At 45.0% G+C, this 25,362-nt stretch overlaps 2 protein-coding genes across 3 annotated transcripts in view; one reads left to right on the forward strand and one right to left on the reverse strand.

Annotated features, from left to right (window-relative positions):
• LOC139580409 (dynein axonemal heavy chain 17-like) overlaps positions 1–1,197 on the forward strand; it is a 96,774-nt gene extending 95,577 nt beyond the window's left edge. The window contains exon 77 of the mRNA XM_071409056.1: positions 861–1,197. Coding sequence (XP_071265157.1) covers positions 861–1,108 — 248 coding nt within the window. The 3' untranslated portion in view covers positions 1,109–1,197. The remainder of the gene's footprint in view (positions 1–860) is intronic.
• LOC139580408 (CDP-diacylglycerol--glycerol-3-phosphate 3-phosphatidyltransferase, mitochondrial-like) lies at positions 84–24,761 on the reverse strand. Of its 2 annotated transcripts, none has more exons than XM_071409055.1 (10): positions 24,530–24,761; positions 15,603–15,810; positions 15,237–15,411; positions 14,955–15,144; positions 14,656–14,834; positions 11,753–11,955; positions 11,273–11,564; positions 9,944–10,092; positions 9,539–9,677; positions 84–1,093 (listed from the first exon to the last, which is right to left on the reverse strand). In XM_071409055.1, exons 1-9 carry the CDS (start codon positions 24,691–24,693, stop codon positions 9,558–9,560), a joined length of 1,680 nt encoding a protein of 559 aa, XP_071265156.1. In that variant the 5' UTR covers positions 24,694–24,761; the 3' UTR covers positions 84–1,093; positions 9,539–9,557. The 2 variants fall into 2 exon arrangements, with proteins under 2 accessions (XP_071265156.1, XP_071265155.1); XM_071409054.1 differs by having other exon boundaries at positions 84–1,096; positions 24,530–24,760.
• Positions 24,762–25,362: the final 601 nt, after the last annotated feature.

Consider the following 25,362-nt stretch of genomic DNA (forward strand, 5'->3'; position numbering starts at 1 on the left):
ATAACACATTTGCGGCAATTTTAACCATTAGCATCCATCTCCTGGAGATGAAGTCAGTCAATAATACACATCAGGTGCAGTCCAAACTTTAATACCATTTTATTTATTTTTTTACTCATAAAATGATCTTTTAGGTTACAAAGAGTCATCCATCCACACAAAGTGCCCAGTTCAGTTTCTGGGGTGACTCACTGTATGAGCTGGTTAGTGCAGGAGTTCCCAAACATTACAATAAAATCTATGGGCAAAAAAACATTAGCTAACATGGGCTAGTTGATCTGGACATTTCTGAATAAATAGCTGTCTAAGATATGGAATGACTGACATGACAAGAGGAACTGATGATGCACTACCCAATTTCTAAATTGTACCTTGTGCATTCTACTATTCCAACTTACTTTCAAGTTCAGTTCCTGGGATGACTCACTGTATGAGCTGGTTAGAGTACCGTAGTAAACACTGCTAGATCAGTTCTCCTCTCAATTGTTCTTAAGGCTCCTCCAGGGATCTCAAAACTCCACACACAGCGGGCTGTCTAGTCACCTTCACACACACACACTACTTTCATCATGTACCAGATTCCTCTGTCAATACAAAACTAATGGAATGGTTATGGAATGTACAAAACATCCTGTACTAACATTCCTCCTGCTGGCAACATGTACTCAGCATGTTCATGGAAAACACAACTAGTTTCCGTCACAAAAATACTGCTATTTCTCAGGCATTAATAATTAAGTGGTCCATTTGTACAGTAGATATACACAACCATACAGTCTCATTGTGGAGAGATGATGTTTTTATATGTTTAGAGTTCAACTTTTTACGTTAGGTATGTGTGTCTGGTTGTGTATGTACAGGGGCACGCTGGGACACCCAGACGGGGGTGATAGCGGATGCTCGTCTGAAGGAGCTGACCCCCAACATGCCGGTGATCTTCATCAAGGCGGTACCGGTGGACCGACAGGAAACCAAGAACGTGTATGAGTGTCCTGTCTACAAGACCCGCATGAGGGGTCCCACCTTCATCTGGACCTTCAACCTCAAGACCAAGGAGAAGCCTGCCAAGTGGGTACTGGCCGCTGTCTGCCTCCTGCTTAGTGTGTAAGAGAGAGGCAAGAGAAAACACAGAAACACTCAGACCACTTTCATCCGAAATACCTTTTTCATTAATAAAAAGCATCAATGTTGCACAAAAAGAATTACAGATTTCTGTCATCTATGTCTATTGGAGGAATGTAATGAACACAGCCATCAGTGAGGTAAGAGAAAGATGTGTGTTGAGCTTGGAAACGGTGTGAAACAACTCCACTGTATCATGTACAGCTTTCTCACTGTCCCAGTGTTCCTAGGAAGGTCCACTAGGGGGCAGCCTGTACAAGCATGGTTAGGACACAGATGCAAAGAACAATACAGGCATGCACACACAAACCTCAGGTGATAACCTTTTGAATGTGAAATTGAGGTGTGATTATTGGAAGGCTTCCAGTCTGTTGTCAGTACAGTAACAATAAACGTACTGTAGATAACATCAATTTTTAACCACTCAGCTATTGTTAGAGCTAAGCTTATCTCCCCCCCCCCCCATCTTCCCTCTTTGCCAGATCACAGCTACAGTAAGTACTTACTTCAACCACAGACTTATATAACCACGTTTAACTTTTATTCTGGGAGGGTGTACCTGTGAAACCACATGGAGATGGTATGGTGTTGATACTAGCGCACCAGACACCCTCACAGCCAGTGGAGCTTACTCAGGTGTTCAAATTCACAGACCGAGAACCTAATGTTTCTTAGGTAGTTCTTTATGAGTTTTAGTTTAGAAAATGATCTCTCTGCAGAAATGACAGTTACAGGGATGGTAAAAAGAGCTTGGGAAACTAGACAGGGAGTTGTAGTTCTGTAACATTTTTTATTTAGCCTCTCATTCTCCTTAAAGCAAGGCTCAACACGTTACAGAAAATATTAACTGTATAGGAAGCTCTGGGGACAGGTCGTCTGGATACTGGGCCGCCAGTATATTGGCAGATGCAAACAGATCAAATCAAATTGTCACATGCGCTGAATACAACAGGTGTAGACCTTACAGCGAAATGCTTACTTATAAGCCCATAACACATTTTTCTTAACTGCATTGTTGGTTAAGTATTTACCAAAAATAATTAAAGAGCAACAATAAAATAACAGTAACGAGGCTATATACAGGGAGTACCAGTACAGAGTCAATGTGCGGGGGGACAGGTTAGTCGAGGTAATATGTACATGTCGGTAGATGTAAAGTGACTATGCATAGATAAGAAACAGAGTAGTAGCACCGTAAAGATGTGTGTGTGTGTGGGGGGTCAATACAAATCCGGGTAGCCATTTGATTAGCTTTTCAGGAGTCTTATGGCTTGGAGTAGAAGCTGTTATTAAGAAGCCTTTTGGACCTAGACTTGGCGCTCCGGTACCGCTTGCAGTGCGGTAGCAGAGAGAACAGTCTATGACTAGGGTGGCTGGAGTCTTTGGCAATTTTAAGGGCCTTTCTCTGACACCGCCTGGTATAGAGGTCCTGGATGGCAGGAAGCTTGGCCCCGGTGATGTACTGGGCCGTACGCACTGCCCTCTGTAGTGCCTGGCGGTCAGAGGTTGAGCAGTTGCCATACCAGGCGGTGATGCAACCAGTCAGGATGTTCTTGATGGTGCGGCTGTAGAACTTTTTCAGGATCTGAGGACCCATGCCAAATCTTTTCAGTCTCCTGAGGGAAAATTGGCTTTGTCGTGCCCGCTTCACGACTGTCTTGGTGTGTTTGGACCATGATAATTTGTTGTGATGTGGACACCAAGGAACTTGAAGCTCTCAACCTGCTCCACTACAGCCCCGTTGATGAGAATGGGGGCGTGTTCGGCCCTCCTTTTCCTGTAGTCCACGATAATCTCCTTTGTCTTGATCACGTTGAGGGAGAGGTTATCCTGAAACCACACTGCCTCCTCCCTATTTATTTTACCTTTATTTAACTAGGCAAGTCAGTTAATAACAAATTCTTATTTTCAATGACGGCCTAGGAACAGTGGGTTAACTGCCTTGTTCAGGGGCAGAATGACATTTTTACCTTCTCAACTCGGGGATTTGATCTTGCAACCTTTTGGTTACTAGTCCAATCCTCTAACCACTAGGCTACCTGCCTATAGGCTGTCTGATCATTGTCGGTGATCAGGCCTACCACTGTTACGTCGTCGGAAAACTTGATGGTGGTGTTGGGGTCATACATGGCCATGCAGCCATGGGTGAACAGGAGGGGACTAAGCACACACCCCTGAGGGGCCACTGTGTTGAGGATCAGCGTGGCAGATGTGTTGTTATCTACACTTACCACCTGGGAGCGGCCCGTCAGGAAGTCCAGGATCCAGTTGCAGAGGGAGGTGTTTAGTCCCAGGGTCCTTAGCTTAGTGTTGAGCTTTCAGGGCACTATGGCAATGAACGCTGAGCTGTAGTCAATGAATAGCATTTTTCACGTAGGTGTTTCCTTTTGTCCAGGTGATTGTCTCATCTGTGGATCTGTTGGGGCGGTATGCAAATTGGAGTGGGTCTAGGGTTTCTGGGATAATGGCTACAGATGTAAGTGCTACGGGTTGTTAGTCATTTAGGCAGGTTACCTTGGTGTTCTTGGGCACAGGGACTATCGTGGTCCGCTTGAAACATGTTGGTATTACAGACTCGGTCAGGGAGAGGTTGAAAATGTCTGTGAAAACACTTGCCAGCAAATGCTTGGAGTACAATTCTTGGTAATCCGTCTGGCCATGCAGCCTTGTGAATGTTGACCTGTTTAAAGGTCTTACTCACATCGGCTACGGAGAGCGTGATCACACAGTTGCCCGGAACAGCTGGTGCTCTCATGCATGCTTCAGTGTTGCTTGCCTCGAAGCACCCATAGTCATTTAGCTCGTCTGGTAGGCTCGTGTCACTGGGCAGCTCGCGTCTGTGCTTCCCTTTGTAGTCTGTAATAGTTTGCAAGCCATGCCACATCCGATGAGCGCCGGTGTAGTAGGATTCAATCTTAGTCCTGTATTGATGCTTTGCCTGTTTGATGGTTCGTCAGAGGGCATAGCGGGATTTCTTCTAAGCGTCCAGGTTAGAGTCCCACTCCTTGAAAGAGGCAGCTCTACCCTTTAGCTCAGTGCGGCTGTTGCCTGTAAGCCTTGGCTTCTGGTACGTACGTACGGTCATTGTGGGGACAACATCATCGACGCACTTACTGATGTGGTGATCAACTTAGTAGAAAAACAGTTCTTGAGGGCTGTTTGCGATTCGTTCATACTGGTGAACCGGTGTTTGAGTTGGGTGGTTGCAATATCAACAGTCCCTTATCTCTGGTATATCTTGGCATCATTCAAAACTAAGTTTATATTGTATATAGCGCAATGGACAATACTGTATAATGCCTAATGTCTCAGGAAAGGCTGTCTGAGTTGGCAATACTCAGTATAGAAAACAGTCAGCCCACAACCTGCAAGGACTTATATAGGATACTAACATTAAAACAGTCATTCCAAGTCACAATTCCATACCTAAAATCTTGATTTTGGACAAAATTACCTGAATGGACTACTACCACCAAGGACTATCAAGAAAAACGAAAACTTCTAACAAGCCAAAACCTGCAGAAGAAACACAGCGGAACATGGAAATGCCATCCAACACAACATTGAGTGAGTAATGTTCAACCTACTTTCTGAAGCCAAAAAGTAAAAGACAATCTCTAGGTAATTTTGTTATATAAAGCTTCTTAAATAAGGCTATCAAGCTGCTAGGAAAGAATCTGACTGAAATTAGCACTGAAGTGCAGTGTGAAAACTCTTGAGCCTAACAATGGCAGGAGACTTTCACAGCCTCCCCCAAATGCAGAGGCCTTTGAAGCCCCCTCCATCTGTGCAGAGATTATATCCTCCTCAGAATCCCCAAAATATAACAGCCACAGGACAACTTTGTTTGGACAACTTTGTTTGGACGTCGTAAAGGACCATGTCGCTAACACTTAAAAAATATAGCTAGCTAACGACCTCCTTTTCCCTAATGGAAAAGACGGACAGAGACTTGCTAGCTGGGATTTTCTACAAGGAATCTGCCTCCCGAGAAAAGCTTCTCCCAAGTGGTTGTGACATCGACTACCGTTGCCTGGATTCCACCTGGCGATCTGTAAACCGTCTGCCCTGGCCTGTCTCCCCGTCTGGTGTAGGTACCCCCCTCTCTCCCAAGCTTTCAGTCGCCTCCAGCACACATGCACTGTTGAGGCGAGTGACTCTGAACTTACAATGGCTAGCCCCAAGTTGTTAAATTTCTCTTGTGCTTTATGCAATTTGCCTCATGACTCCTGCGTGGTTTGTTGACTATGTACTTGCTTGTTTACCCAACCGTGGGACAGTCTGTTTGTTTCCACACTTGGGACTCGGACTCCATTGGTTACACAGACTCTTGGCCTGCCATCTTATTCTAACCACCTCTCACCGGCTTTGTATTCATGTTACCTGATGAAATTGCTGTACAATATGATTCAAATGTTATAAATCAACACTGCAGAGCTCTCCCCGTCCTCTGCCGTGCCCTGATTGTATTACTGCTGATTATATCTGGAAATGTGCATGTACACCGTGGCCCATCTACTGTTGCTAACCCCAATTCTGATTTGTGCTCTGCTACACTGATTTCTGCACGTTAACAGTAGAAGCGTATTACCTAAAATGTATCAGTTGAAAGTGTGGGTTCACAGCTCCAATTCAGATGTGTTCGTCATTACTGAGACGTGGTTAAGAAAGAATGTTTTGAACACTGATGTTAACCTTTCTGGTTCTAACCTTTTTCTGCAAGACAGATCTTCCAAAGGTGGTGGAGTGGCAATCTTTACCAAGGAACACCTTCAGTGCTCGGTTGTCTCCACCAAGCCTGTCCCCAAACAATTTGATTTGCTGGTTTTACACATTAAACTTTCAATTAATTGCTGGTTGTTATTGGCCACCATCAGCACCTGCCTGTGCCCTAAGCTCTTTCCTGGCCCCTTACACTAAGTCTGAATTTGTCCTGCTATGTGACCTAAATTGGGACATGCTTAAACAACCTGACCAAGACCTAAAGCAATGAGACTCCCTAAATCTTTCTCATATTATTACCAATCCCACAAGGTATGACTCAAAACACCTAGAAAAGACTACTCCCATTAATGTTATCCTTACAGGTCATTACAGAAAACACCAGACTGATACCTTAGTGATCACTGTTTTACAGCCTGTGTTTGTAATGGCTGCTCAGTGAAACGACCTGTCCTGACTTGTCATAAGACGCTTGCTAAAAAACTTTAATGAGCGAGCCTTCCTTCACAATCTGGCCTCTGTAAATTGGTATAGAATCAGCTTGATCCCCTCTGTCAAACGCTTGGAAGACCTTTTTTTTTTTAATCTATTTTCAGTGGTATCGTTAACAAATACAAGCCCATAAAGAAAATGAGGAAAAAACACAGGTTCAGCCCCTGATCCGGCAGAGTTACTCCACCTCAAGAATTCCATTTGGCAAATAGCTCGGCACACGCATACTGACAGGCTGACTGGCTCTCGTTCATGCAAATTATAAATAAAGTGCATTCAGGCTATCCGAAAGGCCAAAGTTAAAGTAACTACGGAGTAGTTCGCTTTGTGGGTCGAACCCCAAGAAGTTCTGGAAAACAGTTAAAGACCTGGAAAATAAACCCTCCTCACAGCTGCCCATGTCCCTTAATGTTAATGATGTGGTTGTTACTGACAAGGAGCACATGGCTGAGATCTTTAAAAATCACCACTTCATTAAGTCGAGTCCTATTCGACTCAGCCATGCCTCCTTGCCCGTCCAACATTTCCTCATCTCCCACCCCTTCTAATGTGACTATCCGATGATCCCCCCTCTTTTTCCCCTGCCCGCTACAAACTTTCTCCCTGCAGGCGGTCACTGAGTCCGAGGTGCTAAAGGAGCTCCTTAAACTTGACCCCCCAAAAAAACATCTGGTTCAGATCCTTTCTTCTTTAAGGTCGCTGCCCCTATCATCGCCAAACCTGTCTCTCCGAATCTGGGGAGGTTCCCATTGCTTTTTGTCCTGTCAGGCCAAATAGTTCAATCTTGGTTTCACAAAAGATTGAACTATTTGGCCTGAATGCCAAGTGTCACGTCTGGAGGAAACCTGGCATCATCCCTACGGTGAAGCATGGTGGTGGCAGCATCATGCTGTGGGGATGTTGTTCAGCGGCAGGGACTGGGAGACTAGTCAGGATCGAGGGAAAGATGAACGGAGCAAAGTACAGAGACATCCTTAATGAAAACCTGCTCCAGAGTGCTATAGACCTCAGACTGGGGCGAAGGTTCACCTTCCAATAGGAAAACAACCCTAAGCACACAGCCAAGGCAACGCAGGAGTGGCTTCGGGACAAGTCTCTGAATGTTCTTGAGTGGCCCAGCCAGAGCCCGGAATTGAACCCAATCGAACAGCTCTGGAGAGACCTGAAAATAGCTGTGCAGCAACGCTCCCCATCCAACCTGACAGAGCTTGAGGATTTTTATTTAACCTTTAACTAGGCAAGTCAGTTAAGAACAAATTCTTATTTACAATGACGGCCTACACCGGCCAAACCTGGGCCAATTGTGCGCCGCCCTATGGGACTCCCAATCACGGTCGGTTGTAATACAGCCTGGATTCGAACCAGGCTGTCTGTAGTGACACCTCTAGCACTGAGATGCAGTTCCTTAGACCGCTGCGCCAGTCAGGAGCCCATCTGCAGAGAATGAAAGAAACTCCCCAAATACAGATGTGCCAAACTTGTAGCGTCATACCCAAGAAGACTCGAGGCTGTAATCACTGCCAAAGATGATTCAACAAAGTACAGAGTAAAGGGTCTGAATACCTACCTATGTAAATATGATATTTCCTTTATTTGTAATATATTAGCAAACGTCTAAAAACCTGTTCTTGCTTTGTCATTATGGGGTATTGTGTGTAGATCGAGGGAAAAAAACAAACAATTTTAAATCAATTTTAGAATAAGGCTGTAACCTAACAAAATGTGGAAAAAGTCAAAGGGTCTGAATACTTTCCCAAGGCACTGTAAAGCTATAGATAGTACACTGCATAATGAAACAATCCCTAGTAAGCTAGTGTTTTGAAGGTGGACCGACTATCATTTTGCCATTAAGACTGGTTTTATCCACAACTTTCTATCCAAGCTGGGAGAGAACATGAGGGTTCATGTCATGCAGATTCAGGTAGCCTATACAGGACAGTTGTATAATCCAAAAATATATATATTGGTAGCTGATTAGTACCGTATGCTGCTTCGTCAAACATTTATAATTTTACAGAATAAGTAATTACATTGCCACCAGCCAGCAAGCTACAAATGGCAGCATTGCGACAGCGTGCTTAACATGAGAAAATGACAACCAAATAGGCCTACCAATAAACATTTATACACTAGCTAAAGCAAAGTTATGCCATGGCACCACAGAAACCCTATAAATCGACTCAATAAGCATCCACCCGTGTAGACATTTCGCAATTTAATCACCATGGACGGTATTCTATACTTTGATTGGGGGGGGCTCTGACCTTGCGGGGGGGGGGTCCAGAGAAACTGCGTTACGCCAGTGGATACTAGGGCTGTTTCTGAGAGGCAGGAGGGAGGATGGATGTTCATCTATAGATAACCCTGTTTCCCAGACCAGGTCAGTCAACAGACCCTGATCCCACCTCACATGCTCAGTGAGTGTGTGTGTGTGTCCACTAAGTGTGTGTTTTAATTTACATTTCTAAATTTGTTCATTTACAAGAACTACACAGTAACAAAAACAAACTATAGATAGATAACATCTTTGTTCATGTATTTGGATGCTTGTGGATTATGACGAGGAATGTGTGGCCCCATCAGTCATTGTACCCTCACGGCAGGTGATCACACACTGACATTTAGTGGCTATTTGTCTCACTGAGTAACATTGTGGTGACGAGACACCTCCCCTTCAGCATTTACCGTCACCATAAAAAGAAAATACTTCCTGTAAGGCAAGTCTACATCCCTGTTAGAACACAAACAATAAGCCACCCTTCCCCCGTCTAAGCCGCCTTTGACCCCACTGCCTAGTACACCGCCTACTCTAGCCATCAGCACAATGATTTTTCTCTCACACACCCGAATGGGTCCAGATGCTGACTACAGAATGTTGATGCTGAGGGGTCAAAGGCCAGATGGGTCAGACAGTTTCTCTCAGAGAGACGGGACGTTGAGGAGGAGGGGGAGTAAAGTGGATAAAGGTGTGTGACGGAGTAGGATTCAAATCAGGGGTAGCTGGGTTCAGCTTCTGAGGTTGATGCGGCCTTGGGCTAGGTTGGGTTGAGGGCTGGTACACATAGCAGTGGCTAGGGACATTTTGGAGAAACCAAGTTCTGCCATTCTATAAAAAGCATCTGTACTTCTATGTGTGACTAGGAGACGATCGTTCAGAGGGAGTATGTGGGTGTGGTACCTGTGGCGTGTGAGTGGGCGTTACCTTTGTTTGGCTGTTTCTCTCAGAAGAAGTTCTTGATGAGGGGAGTGACCAATTTGACCCACAGCTTGACATGGCGATCTGGCTGCTGGAACGTAGAGCTGGACACCTCTGTAGACCTCTGGTACAACATCTCCTGCTCCTGTTACACACAGACGAGACAGAGAGAGTAATTGTGTGAGAGAGAGAGTGAACGAGTTTGTGTACACATATGAGATACACAGCAGGTTTCCCTGCTTGCTCGCTCTGCATATTATTACCAGCTTCACATAGTTCCTGGGATCATAAGCTATCAAATTAGTTGCATTTTGGAGACAGGCCTTTTGGTTGAGAGCTGTATAAAACAGAGCCATAGTATCGAGCCATCAAGTCTGTTTAAATAAAGTTGTGTTGGTTTGAATGGCCTACTTCCTGCAAGTGGGCCTGTAGGTCCTGGTTCTCTGTTACTATGGCGATCTGGGCCTCCAGGTCCCGGTGCACCGAGCGGTAGCCAAAGTTAGGAGAGCCAATCAGAGTCAGGCACGGCCGTACCTGCCCCCGCAGGTAGTACCACAGCCCTGCAGAGAGAGCGAAGGATGAGGGAAAAAGGGGGAGGAGAGGGGGATTGGTGGAGGAAGGAAAGAGGGAGGAGAGAGAGAAAAAGGGAGAGCGGTTTCCCAACATCAGTGATTTGTTCTGCAGCTGGGGGTCAGGGTCGACTCTAATGGTCATTGATTCTCTCCCAGCTGGGTGCTGTGTGATTTCTCCCGTGCAGTGTGTGCTGTGATTACGGGAAACGGCCGGCCCGCCCTGCTTTATCTAATAAATGGGACTTCTACGATCGTGTGAAATTACATTCCACTGACGCTGCTTCACTGTGTGTGTTCATTTCCCCCTCTCTGTGGCTCAATCTGGCTTTTGAAGAAAAAAAACGACAAGAATTTACCTATCTACTAATGCACCACTAACATTTCAGTTGTTTAGAATATTCTTTGGGACACATTACCATTTTATTCTATATATGAAGTATCAGCGAAAGGTTGGTAGTAATTCAGATATAATTCCTTACAGCATTTTTTCATGTTTAAATCTGGTTCTCGTTGACCATGTCCACAACTATAAAGGAAACACTAAAGCACACAGAAACCCCCAACGTCTATACAAACCCAGGAGTGACTGTTTCCTTTGCTCGGGGCTAAAGTTGAATTAAAAAAATATATGTAACTAGGCAAGTCAGTTAAGAACAAATTCTTAGTTACAATGGCGGCCTAGAAACAGTGGGTTAACTGCCTTGTTCAGGGGCAGAACGACAAATTTTTACCTTGTCAGCTCTGGGATTCGATCTTGCAACCTTTTGGTTACTAGTCCAACACTAACTACTAGGCTACCTGCCGCCCCGACTTGACGCCGTCTCACACAACATGTCTGGGTTACCACAGGGACAGAACAGCAGAGCCAGAGAACAGTACAAGTCTGTCAGGGTGGAATTGGCCCCATGAGTGAGTTTCAAATGGCACCCTATTCCCCAATACCTACATAGTGTACTACTTTTGACCAGGGCCCATAGGGCTGTTACAAAATGTAGCGCACAATATAGGTAATAGGGTGCCGTTTAGGATGCTCACTGTCTGACCATGGAACGTCACTACCAGTCATAACTCACAGCCAAACAGAACTAATCACAATAGAGTAGAACCATTCAGAATCAATCTAGGCTCTAAGGCCAAGGATTATATTGTGTGTGTGTGTGTGTCCCACCCTTGGCGTGGAAGGTCCAGTGTGCTCTGTGATACTCGTGAAGGTGAACTCTCTCCTGCTGTCCCAGCTGACACACTTTGCTGTAGAACTGTCTGGCAATGTGGATGTAGGCGGCTGGGATCTCCCCGGCAATGCCCTTGGCACCGAAAAACCCGTTGACCTCCGGGGAGGCGGTGAGGATCCGATAGTCGGCGCCCACCCCCAGAACCAGCGACATGTAGGCCCTTGTCAGGTTGAAATACCCTGACGTCAGAAACACAGTTGCACCGGGACCCGCATCTGTCAGCAAACGCTACAAGGAAATAAGATGCTCAGATGTAGTGTCCTTTCACTAAAACACCACATTTCTACATTTATTAAGTCACAAATAAATAAAAAATATATATATATTATATATATAAAATAATAAACACATGCGATGGTGAGTTATTTTGTTCAATATTAGTTGGTGAGGGTAGTGGTGTCCAGGTGTGTAACTACCTGTGTGATCTCCTCATCCACCTGTATTCCCAGAGGTTTCATCTGAATCAGAGGAAAAACCCAAGTGTCCTCCTCCCCTCCCTCTTCACCCTTGCTCTCCCGCTTCAAACGTTCAGATTTGGCGATGTCTTGGCGCGTACGAGCCGTGTTCACTACCTCCATGATGTGTTGCCGGGCCGACGCCGAGAAATCATCCCGGTTACCTGGTGACAAAATAATGTAGGGATGTAAGAGAGGAAAACAGACCGACCTGGTTAAAACTAGAATCCTTAGTTGCTATATCCATTTTTGTACTTGTAAATTAATGATATAGACCAATGAACTCTTGAAGAATATAACCTCATGAGCTTAGTGCAACTGTCACACACCATCAGAACCCAAAATATAAGCTTGTTTTTGTCCCATGTTTGTAAACAATATAAATGTAAACAATGTATTACCTCAAAATGCAGTTAATACTAACTGTTAGCATGGATGGTCAGTCCATAGCTCTGTCTGAATTTCAGAGTGGTTCCATTTCTCCCTCAGCTTTTTAACGAAAGAGGCGCGGTGCCCACTTTGTTATTTTTGCAATTAACAATTCTGTGTAACCATACACAAACTCGCTCTCCCCGCTCACACGCACATAGTATGTGTGCAGTAGAGCAGGTGAGTGTGTAAAGTTAGTTCTGGGCATTACGGCTATGGGTCAATATCTGGACTACGCCTGCCGGCTGGCGCCACTCACGGCCGTGACAGAGACAAAGAGAGAGAGAGATACCTGCAAGCCTCAGCATGAGTTCATTCTAAAGACGTGCTTTTACTGTAAAGTTTGCCCTCTTCCAGCAGGAGAACTTCATTCACTAATGATTAGAGTGTGTGCGTGCGCATCTTCCCACTGTGTTTACCAGCAACTCCGTGACTTCACTGCTCTATTTCTGGTCTCTGTGACAACTGTGGTCCGGTTCTGCAGACATGATGTCATTTAGCGCCAGACCCAACATCCTGACTGAATGTTCTCTGGTTACACACTCACACACTATTTTTCTTTCTGTCTGTCTACCTCTCCTGACTCTCTCGCTCTTTCATTCACACACGTGCCAGTTCTCTGATTTCATTTTACATTTTAAGTCATTTAGCTGACGCTCTTATCCAGAGCGACTTACAAATTGGAAAGTTCATACATATTCATCCTGGTCCCCCCGTGGGGAATGAACCCACAACCCTGGCGTTGCAAGCGCCATGCTCTACCAACTGAGCCACACGGGACCGATTTCACTGTGTGTCTGAGCTGGAACAAGCTACACTTTCAACTAATCCGATTCCAAGGACCTTTCCAAGAACAACGCATTACACTACATTTAGAACTTGCCAGCCAAGCTGAGCAAAGAGTTAAGCACCTGGGGACCCTGTGTTTTACCTCTGTAGATGTATGTGTGTGTTACTTATGTGCTATGTATAGTACATTCTGAAAGTATTCAGACCCCGTCACCTTTTGTTACATTAGCCTTATTCTAAAATGTATTAAATAAAAACCATTTACTCAATACCCCATAATGACTAAGTGTAAACAAGTTTAGAAACGTTTGTAAATTTATTAAAAATAAGTATTCAGACCCTTTGATATGAGACTCTAAATTGGGCTCAGGTGCATCCTGTTTCCATTGATCATCCTTGAGATGTTTCTACAACTTGATTGGAGTCCACCTGTGGTAAATTCAATTGATTGGACATGATTTGGAAAGGCACACATCTGTCTATATACGGTCCCTCAGTTGACACTGCATGTCAAAGCAAAACCAAGCCATGAGGTCGAAGGAATTGCTCGTAGAGCTCAGAGACAGGATTGTGTCGAGGTACAGATCTGGGGAAGGGTACCAAAAAATGTCTGCAGCATTGAAGGTCCAAGAACACAGTGGCCTTCATCATTCTGAAATCGAAGAAGTTTGGAACCACCAAGACTCTTCCTAGAGCTGGCCGTCCTGCCAAACTGAGCAATCGGGGGAGAAGGGCTTTGGTCAGGGAGGTGACCACGAACCCAATGATCACTGACAGAGCTCCTCTGTGGATATGGGAGAACCTTCCAGAAGGACAACCATCGCTGCAGAAGTCTACCAATCAGACCTTAATGGTAGCGTGGCCAGATGAAAGCCACTTCTCAGTGAAAGGCACATGACAGCCCGCTTGGAGTTTGCCAAAAGGCACCTAATGGACTCTGACCATGAGAAAAAAGATTCTCTGGTCTGATTAAACCAAGACTGAACTCCTTGGCCTGAATGCCAAACCAGGCAACGCTCATCACCTGGCCAATACCATCCCTACGTTGTAGCATGGTGTTGGCAGCATCATGCTGTGGGGATGTTTTCCAACGGCAGGGACCGGGAGACTAGTCAGGATTGAGGGAAAGATGAACAGAGCAAAGTACAGAGAGTACCTTGATGAAAACCGGCTCCAGAGCACTCAGGCCCTCAGACTGGGGCGAAGGTTCAACTTCCAACAAGCCAAGAGTGGCTTCGGAACAAGTCTCTGAGCCCGGATTTGAACCCGATCGAACATCTCTGGAGAGACCTTATAATAGTTGTGCAGTGACGCTCCCTGTACAACCTGACAGAGCTTGAGAGGATTTGCAGAGAAGAATGTGAGAAACTCACCAAATACATGAGTGCCAAGCTTGTAGCGTCATACCCAAGAAGACTTAAGGCTGTAATCGCTGCCAAAGTTGCTTCAACAAAGTAGAGTAGTAATACATTTGCTAAAATTTCAAAAAAACTGTTTTTGATTTGTCATTATGAGGTATTGTGTGTAGATTGAGAAAAAACAATTTTAGAATAAGGCTGTAACGTAACAAAATATGGAAAAAGTGAAGGGGTCTGAATACTTCCCGAATGCATTGTATGTATTGGTGTTACGCATGTGTTTTATACCTCTGTAGGGGTGCACCATGTTTTCCATCATGCTGACAGAGTTGTCAGGCTGTAGCTGTAATGACACGTCTCCCACGGCGCCCACCAGATCAGAGAAGAAGTCTGCCACCTCCCAACAGTTCTCCAGGAGCACATAGCGGTCCTGTCTGTTGGTGAAGTACGAGTCACTCAGGTTGGCCCTACGGAGGGAGGGGAGAGATGGAAGAGACAGGTAAAAAAGGTATACCAAGCAACATCAACTGTATGAGAAAAACACCAACAACTACAACAATGGTGTGTGTGTGTTCGTGTGTGTGTACCCGCTGATGATGAGGTCATCGTCAAACAGGTAGGCTTTTATGTGCTGTACCCCGATGGTCTCGTTGAAGCGCTGTGGGACCAGGAGCCGGAGCAGCCCTCTCAGGTCAGGGGTATGGTACAGAGACACACGCATCCCACTGCTGTACTGCTGCAGCAACGGCAGTAACATGGTCCTAGAGTTAGTCTGACCTAGACAGAGACAGAGGGGGTCACAGACACCCATTGAGCTTGGTAAGAGTTATATGGCATTTTCCCTCTCGCATACACAGAACCCCTCCTACCTCGTGAGCCGCGTGTGTAGTCTAAAAGAATGGAGACCTGCAGGTCGGAGTTGTCAACCTCCTGTGAACGCTGCAGAGCTTCCTGCATACAGTCCACCAGGTCCTGTTCCAGGGGTCCTGTACCCAGATACAGCGAGGCCATCACCACTCGCCTCTTAGCCGTCTTTATTCGAGCCTGAACAGAAAACACAAGAAATTAGTTTAAATCAGGTATTACAGGACAAACAAGGAGGCTTCACCCCTTATTATTATAATTTTTTTATTATTATTTTCATCATTTTTGGGGGAATGTTTAGTACACCATCTTTAGTACAGCACATGACTTAGAGGGTGTGGAGCTTTCCCTATCTCACACACACACCTTACCTTCATTGCCTGGTAAAACTGGTCAGGGGAGGTGAGGATGTGGATGTGTGTGCCAGGCACCCTGAAGGCGGGTACATGTTCTGCCATCCAAAGGAAGCGGGCATGGAGGCCATCGGTGCCCTGAGCTCCAGTCGACCCGGGGGATCTGAAGAGAGGAAGGGGAGAGGAGTCTGCCTCGGCTAGGAGAGGGGCTAGGAGCAACAATGACCTTGGGGGGGGGGGGAGGAAGAGAGAAAGGCAGGAGGGATAGGAATTACTTCCATGGAAGCCTTCAGCTGGAGTGGTAATTGCCTCCTATAGATAAACACTGAACAAATGGCAGCCAATGAATGGCATGACAACGAGCCTCAGGATCTTGTGTGCATTCAAATTGCATTGATAAAATGCAATTGTGTTCATTGTCCGTAGCTTGCCCATAACATAACCCCACCATGGGGCACTCTGTCCACAACGTTGACATCAGCAAACCGCTCGCCCACACAACGCCAGACACATTGTCTGCCATCTGCCCGGTACAGTTGAAATTGGGATTAATCCGTGACGAGCACACTTCTCCAGCGTGCCAGTGGCCATAGGTGAGCATTTGCCCACTGAAGTCAGTTACAACGTTGAACTGTAGTCAGGTCAAGACCCTGGTGAGGACGACAAGCAAGCCGATGAGCTTCCCTGAGATGGTTTCTAACAGTCTGTGCAGGAATTCTTTGGTTGTGCAAACCCACAGTTTTGTCAGCGGCCTCAGACGATCCCCCGGGGAAGAAGCCAGATGTGGAGGTCCTGGGCTGGCGTGGTTACAAGTGCTCTGCAGTTGGACGTACTACCAAATTCCCTAAAACTATGTTGGAGGCGGCTTATGGTAGAGAAATGACATGTTGCATTTATATTTTTGTTCAGTATACAAACATTTGCGACGCGTACAAAGCCATCCCCCGCCCCCACTTCGGTCAATCAGATCACATCTGTTCCTACTCCCCGCCTACAAGCAGCAACTCAAGAGGGAGCGACCAAAACAGAATAGTAAGGTGGACAGAGTAGGCAGATGCTGCAGGACTATTTTGAGAATACTAAATTGGAATATGTTCAAAGATTCATCCCACCAGGACTCATCCATCAACATTGAGGAATATATACCAGTCACAGGCTTCATTGGGAAATGTGTTGATGTACCCACAATAACAATTGTTGTCATGTTGCTATCATGCGGTGTTGTCTTAGGTCTCTCTTTATGTAGTGTGTCTCTCGTTGCGATGTGTGTTTTGTCCTATATTTTTAATCCCAGACCCCCTCCCCGCAGGAGGCCTTTTGCTTGGCAGTCATTGTAAATAAGAATTTGTTCTTAACTTGCCTAGTTAAATAAAATACAAGTACCAAAACCCCTGGATGAACGTAGATATCCGTACCATGCTGAGAGACCATACTGCAGCATTTATTGTCAGTACAACAAAACCCGATGACTCTGTGGCGCACGACGAGTATAAGGCAAGCAGGTACAAGCTCTGAATCCATTAGGGACGCAAAAAGATAGACAAAAATTGATGTCTCACAACTCAGACTCACGACGCATGTGGCAAGGACTGGCAGGCGTCTTCCCTGACAATGTCAACCTGTCCCAGGCTGTAGTCGCCACCTGCTTCAAGGAGACGACCATCGTACCAATGGGCAAGAAAAACAAGGTGACATGCCCAAATGACTATCACGCCGTCGCGCTCACCCCGGTCATCATGAAGTGCTTTGAGAGGCTGGTCATGGCCCACATCAATGGCTAGCATGCCAGGCACACTGGACCCACGCCAACAGATCCACGGAAGATGCAATTGCGTCGCTATTAACACGGCTGTAACACATCTGGACAAGAGGAACACCTATGTGGGAATGCTGTTAGTTGATTACAGTTCAGATCAGCATTGAACACCATTGAACACCATTGAACACCATTGAACACCATTGTTCCCTCCAAGCTTAGAGCCCTGAGTCTGGACGCCACCCTCTACAACTGGATCCTGGTCTTCCTGACGGGCAGACCACAGGCTGTGGGGATTGGCAACAACACCTCCTCCACATTGACTCTTAACACAGGGACCCCCAGGGGTGTGTCCTCCCTGTTCGACCGAGTGGCTTTGCACGACACAAACTCCATCGTCAACTTTGCTGATGACACCACGTTTGTAAGCCTGATAACCAACAATGACAAGTCAGCCTGTAGGGATGTAAGTGAACTGGCATTGCAGTGCCAGAATAACAACCTCTTCCTCAACGTCAGCAAAACAAAGGAATTGATTGTTGAATCCAGGAAGCAGAGAAGGGAACATGCCCCGATCCACATCAACGGGACTGCAGTAGAGTCATCAGTTAAGTTCCTCGGCGTCCACATCATTGAGGACTTGACATGGACCAACACCACCACTCTTGTCAAGAGGGCACAACAGCGTCTCTACTAGGGTTGCAAATGGTCAGAAACTTTCAGGTAAATTTCCCAGAAGTTTTCCATGGGAAGTTAAGCCCGGGAATGTTGCTTAAATTCATCAAAAAAGTTCTTATAACAGTTTTTTTTGTTGTGGGATACACAAAAGGTAATTCTAGGTCTTGTGGCATATTTTGGTCAAACTATCCCCAATTCAATGGAATTGCAACCCTCTGCATGCACAGTGCTTTCTTCCATCACATGTACATGATTCTCAAGATCTTGCACACTAATGAGATGCTATTGAGCCCACACTACTACACTGTCTGAGCCAAGGACTACATGCTTTCTGGAAAGTTTTGATTACAATACTGTGTTGTCTCTAGTATGATTAAATGAGATGACAGGCCATTTTATCAAATCGATTAAGTGATTGAATTAAATCATACAACAATTAACTCATTAATAACCTGGGGCACCACGGAAGTGTTCATTTATATATAGAGCGGCTATCTCCAAAATCCACTCTTAAAGATATTTTATATAAATAGCAGTCAGTCATTAATTATTCTTTACCTTCTATCAGTCTCATCTGAACGTCGTAAAATTCTTGGTTATCTGCACGAACCCTAGCTTAAAATTATCTTCTCTTATGAAGAGAAGGACGTGTTTCATCCCTCTCCAACCAATGTCTGTTCACTTGGCCACTGAGTGAACATAGTTTACTTATGAAAACAATTCTCTCATTTAGAATGAAAAGATTAAATGTAATTTTAGCACAAATAGTTTTATATTTAAACATTTAAATTGCACAACAATTCTATGTGAATCTGATAACTAGAATGTGTAGACTTTCCAAGATACATTGTATGTCGTCCGATCATCAGATATAATGTCCCTGACAACATCTGATCTGACATCATATTCTTTAAGTACCAATGGATACTTTCAACTGGTTGAAAAGGGGAATTATTGTTCCATTCCCCAACCTTTTGATGTAACCACACTTTTTCTGTGGTACTAAGGGCTTTCCAAGAGTCCATTCAGTAGAGTGGAGAGAAAAGGGAGAAAGGTATTTATGGGGGGGGGTCATAAACCTCACCCAACGTCATGACAACTGGGTGGGGTGACTATATTTTATAGGACATACATGATTTTTTGTTAACTAGTAAGTAGTAGCCTACAGCCAAGTGTGTTTAAATTATTTCTAACTTGTTCACAATTTCTGCTAGTTAGTTTTTGCTACCATGTAGGTTTTAGCTTGCTTGAGCCTGCTAATTGAGGAGTGTTAATTCAACTGTTTCCATACAGGTTTCATTTTAAAACATTTCTTACAAAAGGAGTTGTTTAATCTAACTGCTTAACTATTTATCTGTACATGGAATTATAGTCAGGATTTTATTTTTTTCCTATTTTTTTCCTAATCTTTACAGAAAAATGCCACAGGCACTATCTGATGTGTGGAGACATTTCACTGCAGCTAATGTAGAAGGAAAATCTGTGTACATTTGCAAATACTGTGCCAAATCATATGGGAAGAATGCAACAAAGAATGCAGAATCATCTGGCCAAGTGCATGAAGTTCCCTCAGCGCTCACAAGCAACTTCTGACAAAAGTCCCTCCACTTCTATTCGAGGTGAAAATGATGAATCAGACACCTTATTGATAGCAACAGCTCATGGTTCTCCTGGAATCAGAAGTTATTTTGACTCAATGGAGGAACGTAGTCAGAGAAATGAGGATGAATGTCTTGCTCGAGCGGTGTGTGCAACTGGTTCACCTCTGATGCTCACAGGCAATGTGTATTGGAAGAGATTTCTGAATGTTCTTCGCCCAGCATTCACCCCTCCAACCAGACATGCTTTATCTACTCATTTGCTGGATGCAGAGTTCAACAGAATTCAAGTGAAGGTCAAGTAAATCATAGAGAAAGCAGACTATTGCAATATCTGATGGGTGGTCGAATGTTCGTGGGCAAGGAATAATTAACTACATCATCTCCACCCCTCAACTAGTATTCTACAAGAGCACAGACAAGGGACAACAGACATCAGTCTCTACATTGCAGATGAGCTGAAGGCAGGCAATGACCTTGGACCACAAAAGGTATTTGCACTGATCAGACAATGCTGTGAACATGAAGGCTGCTTGGTCTAAAGTGGAGGAGTCCTACCCTCACATCACACCCATTGGTTGTGTTGCTCATGCATTGAATCTGCTCCTCATGGCACTGAAACAATGGATACACTCTACAAGAGAGCCAAGGAAATGGTTAGGTATGTGAAGGGTCATCAAGTTATCGCAGCAATCTACCTCACCAAGCAAAGTGAAGAATAAGAGAACCACATTGAAGCTGCCCAGCAAAACCCGTTGGGGTGGTGTTGTCATGTTTGACAGTTTCCTGGAGGGGAGTCTTGCCAAGAAATGGCCATATCAGTCAGTCGATATAGACAGCCCCATCAAGAGGATCCTTCTGGATGATGTATTTTGGGAGAGAGTGGTAAGCAGCCTGAAACCTATAGCAGTAGCCATTGCACAGATTGAGGGAGACAATGCCATCCTGTCTGATGTTCAGACTCAGCTTGCAGATGTAAGAGAAGAAATCCATACTGCCCTGATGACTTCACTGTTGCTCCAAGCAGAGGAAACTGCAGTTCTCAAATACATCAATAAGCGTGAAGATGTCTACCTGAAGCCCATACACGCCGCAGTGTACATGTTGTACCCAAAGTATGTTGGCAAGTGCATCCTGTCTGGTGCAGAGATCAACAAGGCCTATGGTGTCATCACTACCGTGTCTCGACAGGGCAAGGTTCTTGGCAGTCTGACGAAGTACACTTCCACGCAAGGGCTTTGGGATGGAGATGCAATATAGCAGTCGTGCCAACATATCTCATCAGCCACCTGGTGGAAGGGACTTTGTGGATCTGAGGCTCTTTCCCCCGTTGCCCCCATCAACCTCCAAATCCAACCAACAATCGGCCGCCTCAGCAACTGGTCCTTGTTTGGGAACACACACCAAAACACGCAACAGGCTGACCAATACAAGGGTTGAAAAATTGGTGGCCATCTGGGCAAATTTGATGCTTTTTGAGCCCGACAACAAGCCATCCTCAACAAGGTTGGAACGTGACAGTGAAGATGAGGCTTCAAGAGGTGGACATTGAGAGGTCCAGGGAGAATATATAGAAGCCTGAGAGGAAGACAACAAAAGCTTTAGTTTCTAGACTATCATTTTACAGATGTATGTTTTAAACATTTTGGGGATTTGCGATGGATCATTGGGGATCATTCAATATTCCATTTATTTTGTTGTCCAGTGAAACCATCCCATGTGAAGAGTCAACTCATTTAATTAAAGTTCAAGTCGTAACTAAATCACTTTTTATTTCTATTGGAAGGATTTAATCATTTGCAATTCTGTCTACTTATGATAAAGTTTATGTTTCTGTCTCCATATGATATGGTAAATATATCCAATGCAAAAAACATTACATTTAAATGGTATTAATATTAATTTGCAAATATTTCCATTAATTCCCACAGAAAGTTTTCACCTCTGAATATTCCCCAAAATGTGCAACCCTAGTCTCTACAGCCTAATGCGGCTGAAGAAATGTGGCATGCCACCCAGGGTCCTCTCCAAATACTACCGCTGCATCAAGAGCATCCTGACTGGTTGCATCACGACCTGGTACCAGAACTGCGCCGTCCACGACCGCAAGGCCATCCAGTAAGTGGTGAAGACGGCCCAGTACGTCACTGGGCCCGTGCTCCCACCCATCCAGGACATCTACTTAAAACGGTGCGTGAGGAAGGCGTGAGCAACGAATTCTACTAGATGAAAAGCCGAAATGTATATAACATTTGCATTTAAAGTACTCGATTTTTGAAATTCCAAATTCTATAAAACGTTATATTTTCACATACTTAAAATGCCTACTATTTAGAACGCAAGTCTAGGTATTCGGACACATAGCCAATATGTACCGGTGACAGCTTAGTAAAGGCAAGCTATTTCAGTTGTGAGAACGTGGTTGCCTTGTGTATTTGTATGAGTCCTCGAGGGTGAATTCAGATCATTGTGCCTTCTATTTACACAGTTTCTTATTACAACCAAGTCTACGGCAACACAATCCTCCCCTCTTCTACCTCACAGTCAGGAGGCCATTGACAGACGTGTCTTTCATTTCCTATTAGGCATTAAACGGAAGAAAACAGACTGAAACATGGAGGGACTACTTGAACTCAATTTCAACTTAAAAACGTTTTGCTACGGTGTGCCCTAATGAATATTACCCTGAATACATGCAAGCGTCTCCCTCCCCTCTGTAGCCTTTCCCATTCCTCTGTCTCTTGGCTAAGTAAATGGAGCACTGACGCTGTGTAGAACTGACACTGTGTAGCCAAGCCTCTATGTGCCATGACCATTCTGTCTACGGCCATTATATAGCCTAGCTAGTCTAGGTGATGATGATAGCCTCCTCAGGTCTTTCGGATGAAGATAAAGCTCAAAGTTGTAAGCTCATAGTCACTCTATGGTAGCTACTAAAGATGATGTGAAACTGAGGCATGTGACTATACGCAGGTGTGGACAGACTGTCCGACAGACAGACAGACGGCAGTTGTTGCAACTTCAGGTTTTCAGGAAACCACAAAAACACCCGAGAGAGATTTCCTCATGCTGAGAATTTCTGAGCTAGTCTTACTCTACACACAGAGACTTGACAACACAAGGAGACAGAAATAGGAATTCACAGATAAAAGTATACCTAAAGCAACCAGAAGCTTATGGAAGGGAAGACATACACTATATACACAAAAGTATGTGGGCATCCCTTCAAATTAGTGGATGCGGCCATTTCAGCTACACCCGTTGCTGACAGGTGTATAAAATCAAGCACACCGCCATGCAATCTCCATAGACAAACATTGGCAGTAGAATGGCCTTACTGAAGAGCTCAAGTGACTTTCAGCATGGCAGTCATAGGATTCCAGTTTGTTACATTTCTGCCCTGCTAGAGCTGCCCCGGTCAACTGTAAGTGCTGTTATTGTGAAGTGGAAAAAACAATTGTCTGTCCACGGTTGCAACACTCATTACCGAGTTTCAAACTGCCTCTGGAAGCAACGTCAGCACAAGAACTGTTCGTCGGGAGTTTCATGAAATGTTTCCATGGCCAAGCAGCCGCACACTAGCCTGCACAGAGCCCTGACCTCAACCCCATGGAACACCTTTGGGATGAATTGGAACGCGGACTGTGAGCAAGGGCCAACATCAGTGCCCGACCTCACTAATGCTCTTGAGGCTGAATGGAAGCAAGTCCCCGCAGCGATGTTCCAACCTCTGAGCAGGTGTCCACATACCTTTGGTCATGTAGTGCATCTGGCTAGTTAGCTATATCTACAGATCATGTTTGAGATAAAACTGTTCCGTCTCTACGGCCATTAGTCCCATCGCCTAGCTTGTCTAGGTGATGATAGCCTTCTTAGGTCATGGGGTTGAAGATAAAGCTCAAAGTTGTGTCCCAAATGGCCCCATATTCCCCCCTCAGTGTACTACTTTCCCTGGTCAAATGTAGTACAGTATATAGGGAATATGGGGCCATTTGGGAGACAGCTCTAGTCTGAATGAGGAGTAGCCTTGACTGCCCAGGGTTGATCTCCCCCTTCTGGATGACATCCTCCAGACTAGTAGTCTGTGTATTGGTTGGACCACCAGAACGGTGCACAACTCAGGGAGTCCAACCAAAACACAGACTACGTTGTGTCCCAAAGCTACCTCCAGCACCGACCTTGGCACTCCCAGTTAAGCCTTGGCCAGAGACAGACTCAGAGCTCAGTGTGCCGCTCTATGGTAGATAATAAAGATGTGAAACTAAGGCACGTGACTATATGCAGGTATGGACAGACTGACTGGCAGACAGATATCTGGCAGTTGTTGCAACTTCAGGTTTTCAGGAAACCACAAAAAGACCCGAGAGAGATTTCCTCATTCTGAGAATTTCTGAGTTACTGTTAACGTTACCCTACACAGACTTGACAACACATGGGGTGGAAATTTAAATTCACAAATAAAAGTACGCCTAAGCAACCGGAAGAAAATTCAAGGGGAGATAATGTTTTGCAACGCTTACATGTGCTGGCTGAACTTGCACGCTTATGTTTATTATGTAACCTTCGCCATGACCATAATACTATCAAATTACATTATGAAACTATTCGCAAGCAACAATCAGATTACAACAGAAAACGTGTGGCAATAATATTTGACGCACGCTAGAAAAATGACAACATAGATTTTTTTCCTACATTATGAAAGAACACTGAAACATTGTGTAAGTAAAGACTGGCTGCACGCATACATCTCTGCCACGACAAGTGGTTGGCTAGCCGAGTTGTTCTCATCTTGGAGTTGACATACCCAGCTAGAGGTTGTCATGTGAGCGCTGTCATTACGTCTGACGAAGAAAAACAGTGTTGTCTCTCTTTTTCTTCTCCACTTAAGTTCCACAACAGTCGTATCTTACCCTCTCCTCCGATCGCGTGTACGGAAGAATCGGTCTGATATTCGGGTGAAAACCCCAGCCAGGGCCCGCGTGTACACACAGTACCCCAGCCTCCTCCACGTTAAGGGAGCCGCCATCTTTACAGCCGTTCTTCTTCTTCGGTGGGGTTTATCGGCGGTTGGCATCCAACGTTATGGTGCATTACCGCCACTTACTGTACTGGAGTGTGGGCCAGAGACACGGAGGAACTAAATCCTACCTGCCAGCCAAGTTGCTCTTCAAAAAAGATAACAAATATTTGAGACTATATCTAAGGACGTTCTACTCAATATACTCTTTAATCTAATCTATTGTATCCTCATTCTAGATCTCAGTCTCTCTCTTTCCCTCTGATACTGTAGCAGTACATGCGCCACGGTCTCTGTTTCCTGGCAATAATGACACTTTCCTGTTGGATGCTTTCCTATCACATTTAAGGACTTATTCAACTGGCTGTGTCCCACCCTAAACAAATAGCCTCCTCTCTTCTGTCCCTTCCTGCCATCCTCCTCTCCCCAACTTTCCTCTGTACTAGAAATAAATGCCTTCCCTTAGTTTCTCTATTCCCCTGCTCCCGCCATCTCTGCACCATCGCTGTCCATATCAGGCTTTTTGCCTCTGCCTTGGTCATTGAAACTACAACCTCAACATCCCCACTTCTAAGTGCTTGTTTAGCCAGTACATCAACAGAGATCTAGCCTTTCCAATGAGGTCTGAGCTGCCGAAACATACGCTATACTGCCATAGTCTATTACAGATTGGATCAATGAAACATACATGGTCCTCAATGAGGAACGCCCAGCCCCCCACTCCTT

This window comes from Salvelinus alpinus, chromosome 7, assembly GCF_045679555.1.
Source record: "Salvelinus alpinus chromosome 7, SLU_Salpinus.1, whole genome shotgun sequence".
In the NCBI taxonomy this organism is placed as follows: Eukaryota; Metazoa; Chordata; class Actinopteri; order Salmoniformes; family Salmonidae; genus Salvelinus; species Salvelinus alpinus.

What these genes read in the sequence shown, in the direction of transcription:
- LOC139580408 (XM_071409055.1), bottom strand. Translation starts at nt 24,693, where the DNA reads ATGCCAACCGCCGATAAACCCCACCGAAGAAGAAGAACGGCTGTAAAG. An exon ending in AGTTTTACCAGGCAATGAAG is followed by an intron (nt 15,412 to 15,602) that starts GTAAGGTGTGTG and finishes TTTTCTGTTCAG; the next exon opens with GCTCGAATAAAGACGGCTAA. An exon ending in GATGACCTCATCATCAGCGG is followed by an intron (nt 14,835 to 14,954) that starts GTACACACACAC and finishes CTCCCTCCGTAG; the next exon opens with GGCCAACCTGAGTGACTCGT.